Source organism: Charadrius vociferus, unplaced genomic scaffold, assembly GCF_000708025.1.
Source record: "Charadrius vociferus isolate BGI_N301 unplaced genomic scaffold, ASM70802v2 scaffold858, whole genome shotgun sequence".
NCBI lineage: Eukaryota > Metazoa > Chordata > Aves > Charadriiformes > Charadriidae > Charadrius > Charadrius vociferus.
In genome coordinates, this window is record NW_009649724.1 from 2,770,811 (window position 1) to 2,781,019 (window position 10,209).

General features: G+C 44.5%; 1 protein-coding gene across 1 annotated transcript; it reads right to left on the reverse strand.

Annotated features, from left to right (window-relative positions):
- Window positions 1–5,270: 5,270 nt before the first annotated feature.
- On the reverse strand, window positions 5,271–9,724 carry BARX2 (BARX homeobox 2). Its single transcript, XM_009890806.1, has 3 exons — window positions 9,426–9,724; window positions 6,769–6,853; window positions 5,271–5,546 (listed from the first exon to the last, which is right to left on the reverse strand). The coding sequence occupies exons 1-3, from the start codon at window positions 9,476–9,478 to the stop codon at window positions 5,295–5,297; spliced, it is 390 nt and encodes a 129-aa protein (XP_009889108.1). The 5' UTR covers window positions 9,479–9,724; the 3' UTR covers window positions 5,271–5,294.
- Between the last annotated feature and the right edge of the window lie 485 nt (window positions 9,725–10,209).

Below are 10,209 nucleotides of genomic sequence, written 5' to 3' on the forward strand. Positions count from 1 at the left end.
AACCGCCTCGCAGTACACCTCTTCCTTTTGGCACCTACGGATCCCAGCAGCGATAGGAGGTTTCCTTCCGAGCAGCTACTGCCATGCTAAGGCGCAATTATTCCATTGCGTTGGGACAGTACCTTCAAGGAGATTAGCAATATGGGAAGGGACTAGAACTGGGGAGAAAGCCTAGAAATCACACGGTATCTGGTTATGAGAAAAATTGAAAAAAAATATATTTCTACTCTGGAAAAAATATATTTAAATTTTAGGGTTCAAATTCCTGTGTTGAGTATCACCTTACTTTAACTCCAGGACTTCAAAACCTGTAAGTTAGTATCTAGTTACGGATTCCCAAAGCACAGAATAAACAACTTGGGGAGCAAGTTGTAATTTTAACCAAATATCACTAATTAAAGAGATTTGAATTGCAACTACTATGTTTGCAATGTGCCACTTGTAACAAAAAAAAAAAAAAAGGAAAAAAAGTAAAGCTACAGTGCTACCAGACCATGGGAAGAAAGAAGAGCGAGGTTCATACAGGATGTTCACGCCTGACATCTAAGATTCCACGGGATCTAGGCTTCACCGAACCTCTGCCTTTGCCAAAACACAGATTTGGGACCAAATCCTGTATTGTAGCCTAAGTCTAATCCAACTGTTCTTTACTCAGCGATGTTTTGACGTCCATAGCATAAGAGGAAACTTATGAAAATCCCATCATTCACATCCTTGCACGTATAGTTAAACTCCAGAAAAACCTCTCTTTACAGAACCAGAGCTTTACCTGTCAAAGATTACAAAAAAGAAAAAAAGCTGACTTTTCAACATGACTATTTCCCCCCCTAGTTTTTATTTTTCATGTAGTTTGATGCAGTTACGCTTTTCACCTTTGCTTTTTTTTTTTCACGTCCTCTTTCGCCCCTCTTTTTTCACTCATTCCTTTCTTACTGCCCTTTTCCCTTTGGCTTCTGAAGAAAAACGATGGAGAAAAGGGGGAACTGAAAACCCACCCAAACACCAGATTTCCTTCTACTGGCCTGGAGTTAAATGAATACATATTTTATTTAAGAAAAAAAAAAAACCAACAGGACGAAAGCCCATTCCTCCACGCTGGGACCTGGGGGAACTTACCACCTTGCAGGATGAGCTCAGAGCTTTGCAAAATTATCTAAACAGTGGGTACAATAAAAGGTGGGTCCCAGCCAGAACTCCGGATATGAGCGCTTTCCATCCCTGTAGGGGAGTTCGGATTTCGACATCGGGGCTTGTTCCTTGCTGTTACAACTGGAAGCCGAACACCCCTGAAGATCAGCAAGGCGCAACCCCAAGGGCACATGTCTCCCATCAGACTCCTCCGATAAGCGACAAGCGGTCCTGGGACAGGAGAACTCAGTGCCTGGGAGACAGAACAACCTTTTAAAGAAATAAAACTCTTTTGGGACCACTGCAAATGCACTTGGAAAGCCCTTTGGTCACTCTGCTGGCAAAGATGAAGCCCGGTTGTGCAGACTTCCTCGATATTGACTGCAGATAGTGCTATGCTTCCGAACAAGGGTGCCTGAAGCGAGACTTGGAATGTTCTTTCTGGGTCTCAGGAGCACGAAGCTAACACCACTCACAGCCACAAGGGCTGGGCATCACCACGGCCCCCTTTAAAGGCTGAACTCAAACCACCAGGCTTTCTCCAGCCCCGGCTTGAAGCCCATCCTCAGCTCAGCCCAAAGCAAAGGGGAAAGAGGCTCAACTCTTTGCACTTCAGTGACAAGAGCAAAAATAAGCTAAAGAGAGGAAAGTCTTACAACAAGAGTGTAAAGGAATAGGAGAAACTTCTTTAAGAGAGAGGCAGAGGAGCACTTGCCTCCCAACAACAGCTGAGATCTGTATAGAACCATAGACTGGAATCGTATGTTCAATTCTACTAGAATTTGTAGATGCAGATGTAACACCGAACAAACAAGAAGTATGAAGAGATTTAGTCAAGAAATAATTCAAGGGTTTTACCATTTTTCCCCTGCTGTTTTCTTTCCCTCCAAACACACGCATTCTGAACGTGCTTTCCATGAGCATTCAAGAGATTATCAGGAAAGTCAGTGAAAGTAATTCAGTGTGAGCGAGTATCAGACAGTGTTTCAAGAGCTAATTTTGCACTTAAATAATCACTGTGAAAAATAAGGATGCTAAGATTGCTACTCATCCAAAAGAGGAACAAAAACATCTTCAGCATCTTGTGGACTCATTAAAAACTAGCCCAGACAGCCAGAGTATTGCATTTTCACCCAGATTGACTCATAAGTGATTAGAATGGGATTAACCAAAAAAAAAAAAAATCATCACTGGAACTGTTCCCACTGTAAAGTGGGGCTGAGTCAGAAACAATTATTTTCATCTGGAAAGTGGGAAATATCATTTTGAAAACTTATTTTACTCTTTGCTGGAAAATGACCAACTTTGTTTTACTTGTCCTTTAGAAACTCACCGCAAAAATTTTTTCATTTTGTATTTTCATATTTATCTGTTTCATTGAATAGCACAGAAACACCACACCATTTCCTATTTCAGGGCAAGAAAGTAACTTTTTTTCCCCTGTTTCTACTTTTCCCCCCTGCTGTGTAAATCTATCAAAATTCCTCCAATTCAACAAATCCACTGAGTGCCAAATACAAAAAAAAAAAAAACCACCTCCCACAAACCCCACACACATTATCCATTTTATGGAACACATTTTGGTTGAAAGGAAGCTATATACTGAAAATTCCAAACGCTACGTTTAGAATACATCTCTCAAATTTCTTTTAAAAACCCCACTTGAAGATATTTTCACTTTGAACTCAGAGGAGTTAAAATATCTTTGATGCCTTCCCTGACGGTCAGCTTTTTCTGCTTCTGGAATGGTCTGCACACACAATTTGATTTACCGAACTATTCAGGCTTCTAAATAAACCTAGTAGAGACTCTTACCAACTTTTTTTGCAATCTGATGGTGAAACTCATTAGACGAATTATTTCCAGTTAATTGCTCCCTTCACCCTCACCAAGTACTACCGCATTTAAGACTTGTGGAAACATTTTATTTTGAGATAACAGTGCTGTTGCTACTATCCAAGAACAACAGAGGACGATTATAGATTTCATAGACCATCTAATCTAATTCCTGTACAAACAGGCCATAGGCCTTTTTTAAATTAAATGCCATTTCAAGTCCAATGGACACAGTTGAACTAAAGCACAGTTCTGGAAAGAAAAAGAAAAAAACCACATCCACAGATAAAGAATGTGCAATGTACTGTATCATAACTCCAGACAAGTGCCAAAATCCTGCCCCGCTGCCCTCACCTCTCACTGCGCCTGTCACGAGTATGTCAGGGCTCAGGGGAAAGCAGAAGGGTTCAAAGACAAACAGGTTTTGATGCATTTCAATGGCAGAGGGAAGACTTCGTAGCTCACAGCCTGCCTTTGCAACACAGCAGGCAAGAGGGAAATCTTTTATCCCATTTCTGTCTCTCTGGGCCATAAAAAGAGCGCTAAATGGCATGAAATGCCTGGGATTTTCAAAGCTTCTTGCAGATGAACATCACCCAACTCTGGTGAATTTGTTTTAGGTTTAGGTGCAAACCTGTAGATGCACTTAAACCCGTAGGTGCCCTCTCATAGTTGATTACTGTGTGTTAAATGAGCAGTGAGTGGGGCAATGTCCCACCCTGGCTCCGCTGAAGTGGGCTGGAGTTTTACCATTTATTACCTGATGCAGATGCAGTGCCACTGCAGCGCTAATGCAGAGGTGGAGTTAAAGGCTTCCAAACACCATTGAGCAAGAAACTTGGGGGGAAAAAAAGAAATCTTTTCGTCCCACTCAACACTCCTTGGATAAGTCACTTGAAAACTATGTCAGTGAATCGTTACCACCACCCCAAAAAATTAAGAAACCATCTCCACAGGGTCACAAAGACCCATTGATTAGTCGCCCAGGTGTAACGGTGGGAGGGGAGGTGACAGAAAATAGCTAAGCCACCAGCGCTCTCATTCTGACACGTTCATCGGCACCCAGTGACAAGGTGGCATTAGCAACACCCCTCCCCTCCCTTAGGAAGGTGCCAGAAGGAAGTCTGTACAGTTCCCGCTGCACAGCGGTGTTACGGAAAGTCTGATGACTCCCGCTTTCTCCAGGGTTTGTTAGAATAGAAAAACCTAGCCCAGAAAAAGTCTCTTGTCTAGCATTCCGAGAGAGAAACAACAACAACTGTTTTATTTATATATTTAATTTTTAATTAAAAAATAAAGGTTATCTTAATACATCTCTTGCAGCCTTTGGGCAAAATGCACCCTTAACAAGACTTTATGAAACATGATGCACATCTATTCTTGGCACACATCTTAAACACGAACTTTCTGCAGCAACTTCTTAAATCCATCATTCTCCCCAAACCCTGAAAACATTTAAATGTTCTTTAAAAAACCCTACAAAAATTAGAAGTGGGCCCAAAGCAAAAATCCCAGACCCAAGCATCCCAAAGCTTCTGGAACAGACTCAAATCCAAACCCTCATCTCATCCGAAGTTTTATCCTGGATCACTGCAAAGTCACAGACACGGCACCCAAACAACCACGAGAGATGAAATCCGAATGCTGACCCGGGTATGAATCTCGCTTCGGAAGCTTTGATCTTTACACTGGGCCAAAGCAAACCGATGGGTCTGAACTCCTTCCTAAAACTGCTGAAGTTGGGCCCATCCCTAACAGAAATAAGTGCTGGTTACACGATGAAATGGTGCTAGCGGAGCGCCCCATTTCTTAGCTATCCCCGACCTGAGACCAGACCGAGTGCTCCATCCATTTGCGCTACTTTAAAAGGCGAGGATAAAGTCAAGCGAACACACGGAAACCCTCCAACACAGTCGTATCACTACACATTTGCCTCCCACAGCACGAAAGGAGCCCTGGACTTCTCTACTTGCCAGGTGCCAGCTCGGGTTTCCAGACGTGGTTTTCTCTGGAAACACGCTCAGGCCTCCGGCACTATCTGTGGGAAGGCCCACGCGCACCGCCGGTGGGACGGGTCCTCCCCACTCACACGGCACGTCTTTGTTCCACCGTGGCCCATGATGGCTGATTCCCAAAGGCACAAAGTGACCAACCTTTAGACTTATACACAAGGTCTACATATATATATATATTTATATATATATGTACACACACACAATTACATACATATTTAAATATATATATATACATATATATATTTGGTTTTGGTTTTTCTCCTTTATCTTTTTTTGCTTTTCTTTTTTCCCCCCTTTCCCTCTTTGCTTTCCCTTTTAACTTAGTGGCGTAGTCTCCTCTGAGGAGGGCTCTGGTATATGTTCTGGAGACTTCTCTGTCTCCGAGGAGACTTCTGGCTTCTCCTCTGTCAATTTAGGCTCCTCAGGAGCTTGAGATCCCTCCAGCTCCTGACTCTGCGCCTGGCTGTTCATTTTCTCTTCTGCTTCAATCTCCTCTGAGGTGGGAATGGAGTTTTTCTTTGGACGGCCTTTGGGCTTCGTTGGAGCCTCCTGTCCACCTTTCAGTACCTGGAGCGAAGAGAGGAACCGTCAGGATCAATCTGACTCTGCTGCTGAGAGACATCCTTTAAGAGAAGGATGAAACTCAGCACTGACCTCAAAGTTATTCCATGAGTTGGTCACTGTTTCAGCCTCATAGAAATGCCCTGTATTCACGGAGTGAGCTCCCCCGTCAAATAACGCGAAATGCAAACATTACCAGCAAGGACACCCAGAACTCTGGAGGTCTCTACGTCAGTTCCTATGGCAGGCCCAAAAGCAACCTAGGCACACAGTCCTCAACACTACAGACAGAAGATCTGATGCAGAATTCAGTTCCTTTCCTGAGTGTTTGCTTTACTCAAAGCCCAGGTAAGAACAGTCATAATCCTTAGCCAGAGTTTCCTCTGACTGCTTTTCCTCCACCCTCTTTGGCTTCTGAAATAGCCTTTATTATTTATATATATTTTTTGTAACACCTGCATGAAAACACATGAGACCCCCCTCATTTGTGCAAAAGGCGGGAGTCTGCAAAACAGGTCTGTTCCCGTGTTTAATTCCTTCTCCCTTCACACCATCACCGCAGCAACAAGACACTTCCAACCAAAGGTCTGTACCCAAGCTAATCCCAAATTTGTTTTAAGTGGCAGTAACTTCTGCAGCTGTCACATACATTCAAAGATACAGTCTAGAACTGCATCTCATCTCCCAGATCAGAATACATAAACATCTCCACTGGAGAATGTCACAGCATCATGGTTCCCACCAGGATTTATCGGACAGTTGTCCTTTCTAAAAGCATTTAAACTGGAAAAGGGCCATGAAGCTGAGAGTAAGTGAAAGGAAGATAGGAAAAGCAAGAATTAATGATATTAGCTCTCAAAACGGCATTGGTTTCCATGGAGCAATACAATCTCTTTTGTCTATGCATATAACCAATCCCACAAGCATTCAGATCACAGGAACGCCAAAAATGCAGAGGGAGATATTTTGGTTCTTCCCTCGGTTCTGTTCTAATTTCTTTCAGCCCTTTGCCTTGTATTCTTCCTACTGCCTATGGTCCCTCTTGCCCACCACATACGGTGCAGTATGAACTTTTCTTAAAAGAGTATGTTTCTAAGAAAAGTGATCAAGAATAAAACAAAAATTGGAATGAATAGACACAGGTCACTGACACTATGCTCAGCTTCCAAATCTGTTCTTTGGAAATCAGTTTTTAAGGACCACAGAGAAACGGTAACGAATCACTCACCATTTTCTTCCACTTCATCCTGCGGTTCTGGTACCATGTCTTCACCTGGAGCTGAGTCAGCCCCAACGACTGGGCTAAGTCAAGCCTGGGAGACAAGACAGACATTGAAATGAGTTCACAGAGGAGAAGAGGAGCTCAGACGCCAGGTGCAGCCGTTGTTTTGAGAAAAGGTCAGACAAAAGTGGGAAACCCCTGTGAATTTCAGATGTAAAGACAGACGCTTTTATGGAAGAAATAAGAATATTAAGGTGTTTGCAGGCTCCCTCTTTTCTTCTCAGTGACCACTGCACAAATGAACAAGCCTGGAAGCTTCAGAAGTTTGCCTGCCCTCTTTGAAACACGAGCCTGCTGTACTCCCACTGCTGACACTCCACGTCTGTGCATGAAGCAGGGAGCTACTGGTACACTGCATCCCCGAAAAACAGGTCTACGGGGTCTGAAGCAAACACCTAAAAATCGAGACACCCAGCACCAGTCTGCCTTTGAAAGTGCGGCTCTTTGTATCAACAACTTCTTCCCTACCTACATAATGGGGATAATAATACTTTCATTTCTCACGGAATAGTCGTACATCTAAATCTATTAATTTCTTACGCATTCTGCTATTATAGGCAATTTAGGCTTATAAATGAATTTATTATTTGCGTGTTTAGCTTAAGGGTATATGTGGCAGACAGCCCATAATCCTGATTCATCTTCCACAAATCTCCAACCTGTGCAAGTTCATGTGAAACCATTCATTATTTCTGTATTAAAACCCAGGATATGAAGCAAATGCAGCTCAAAGTAACCCTTTATCCTTCCCCACAGGTGACAGCACCGTGCATCTGGCAGTGTTGTAATGGAGTTGCACAACGGATGGAGTTGGAAATCCTCAAAGCTGGGCAAGTGCCCCAGAGTCACGCAAGTCCTGCAGGTGGGACAGCTCAAACTCAGAGGCCCATTCCAAGGTGCTCTGGATTGTGTGAACTTCTCGGAAAAGATTTTCCCACTTTTGAGTGGGGGAAACACATTCGTCAAGGCCAAGTTTTTCATAATAAACCTTTTGTTTCAGCTGGGCTCCTAGGGCAGTCAGACTCACTCTTACATTTACAAACACCGATGTACAGCACACCAGCGCTCTGTGCTCAAACACACACTCATGGATTCATGCTTTTCCCCCTGCTTTGGATTCACTTTAGACCTACAGGCTTGGTTTGCCTGCTGCCTATGCCGCTACACAATGCCTACAAGATATCCCATTGACTTAGAGATACTATCGCTGCTATTTGACAAGCAGAATCTAGCAGAGGCATTATGCTGTTGTACCGCACTTCCTTACTACAAATAAACCAGGTGCTCCAGTTGCCCTCCAAGCGGTACAATCTTGTGTCCAGGCCAAAAACTGCAGGAGTGAATGCAGATCGCAACCCACTGCTTCGCCACCGTGTTTCCAGCCCTGAGCTGACAAAAAGAAACACTGCTTGACTAACTCTTGCCTTAATGCATGTCTTATCACACTTTGATTACCTGCAACCAGTTACCATCTCTTGCCACACACATTAGTGTAACCAGTATTGCCTAGAAACATGAGGAAACAAACAGAGGGGAAGTGGTACATGTACAGGAATTGCTCATCGTCAGCCTCAACCATGTACAAAGCCAAGGAACAGTCATCCCATAAAATTAATTAACAGCCTTCATCAGTGTCAACCACCTGGTTATGTGAAGCCGTGAGAAGTCAGGAACTCTGAAACTGCATGAGGCAGCCCGGCCATGCCCATGAAATTCAGCCTAGCTGTGATCCTTGGTTTTGGCCATGGGCAGTACGAGTGCAGAATGCCGATCTTCAAAACCAATTTAAATATTGGGACACTGCCATCTGCAGAGTTCAAGGTCTGGTGTACCTTTCAAACCCTCTCTAGGTTCATAAACTTAGTAGGAATTGGATGGGTCTTTTTCCTGTAATTTAAGTTTGCAGAGTAGGATTCGAAGCCTTTAAAACAGATAAAACCTTTCCTTATTTCAGTTTGTCCATGTGGTACCATGTAGTCCCTAGGAACTTGCCTGTGCCTTCACAAGGGCAAGGCAGCCTTCAACTCTATGCAACCCTGACTCTGTTTTCCAAGGTGGTGGACAGGCCAACACCTTCTTGGGGGCTGGACTAGATGATTTCCAGAGGCCCCTTCCAACCCTGACCATTCTATGTGATTCTCATTGAACTGCTACCCCAGTTTGCTAGACGAAAGCTAGTTCAGCAGCCAACTGAAGCTCCAGCCAACCTCTCAGCTACCACGGAGACAGAGCCATCCACCACCAGATCCCAGGAGCAGACAGGCTCTGCCTTTTTTCAAGTGTGCAGCCGGAATGGGAACGGCAGAGAGCCTTCTGCTCTGTACCTTGCCTATCTCTGAGCCTGGATGCCTGCTAGGAAGCACATAGATCACCACGTGGCATTTCCATTGATATAATCTATTCATGTCACCTTTGATTCCAGGAAAAGTTAGCCTTGACATTGAATCTGGTGATCTGCCCATGTCCTCGGCCAACGGCGGAGGCATCCCTGCGGAGGCAGAAGGCAGCACACCACAGCAGGGAACGTTCATATAGGAACAGCTGAGCAGCGCTAGAGGAGCCCTTTTGCTCATTCCTTTTCCTCGTGTAAGAGACCGACTTACCTGTCAGGGGTGGAGAGATACTTCTGCTTCTGGAACTTCTTCTCCAAGCCCATCAGCTGAAGCTCAGTGAAGATGGTCCTACTCCGGCGTGGCTTTTTTAACCGAGGCGCAGGCTGCTCTGCATCCGACTCGCTGCTGGCATGGGTCTCGCTGGCTGGTGCCTCTGAGCTCCCAGTCCCCGAGGAGGGCTGGGCTGGCAGCACGCGGGAGCTGGTGGCAGCTGGGACAAGGTGAGGGACCACAGAGGGCTGCCTGGTGATGACGGAGATGAGAGGATATGCCCTCAGAGAAGGGGACCCTGGCAGGGAAGGAAGCAGAGGTGGATAAAGGCCAGTTCAATGGCAATGTGGTTAAGTAATAGGAGCACTGGAAAGAGTAAGGAGAGAGGGATACCTTCCCCGACTCTGTCACTCACTTGTTAAACACAAGCAAGGCAATTCCCCTCTCTGAACCTCTTCCTTCTTCCAAATTGCCTATGTTTAGCTTTCCTCAGGCTGGGAATCTTGATGTGCATTTCCCTACCACAGGGAAAGGAGGGTCTGTGTTTCCATTGCCTTTTTTTATTAGGAGCTATTGTAATACAGAATATTGAAGTCATGTGTCTAATCACAAGAGATTAAACTCCAAGCAAACAGTAAAATCTGTCCCCATTTATGCAACTCCGCTTCTCTACAGACATTAGGACAGGGTTCACTTGAGACAGTGACCTTATCTCCCTTCACAGATGACAGACAATGGAGTTCCAGTCACAATTCATCTCATCCTCTAGTAGGTAACTGAGTCA

Bases quoted from the DNA above. Each gene is read 5' to 3' on its own strand.
- BARX2 (XM_009890806.1), bottom strand. From the start codon at position 9,478: ATGGGCTTGGAGAAGAAGTTCCAGAAGCAGAAGTATCTCTCCACCCCT. The intron at 6,854-9,425 runs GTAAGTCGGTCT...CTTGTCTCCCAG, and splicing joins TATCTCTCCACCCCTGACAG to GCTTGACTTAGCCCAGTCGT. The intron at 5,547-6,768 runs GTGAGTGATTCG...TCTTCGCTCCAG, and splicing joins GGATGAAGTGGAAGAAAATG to GTACTGAAAGGTGGACAGGA.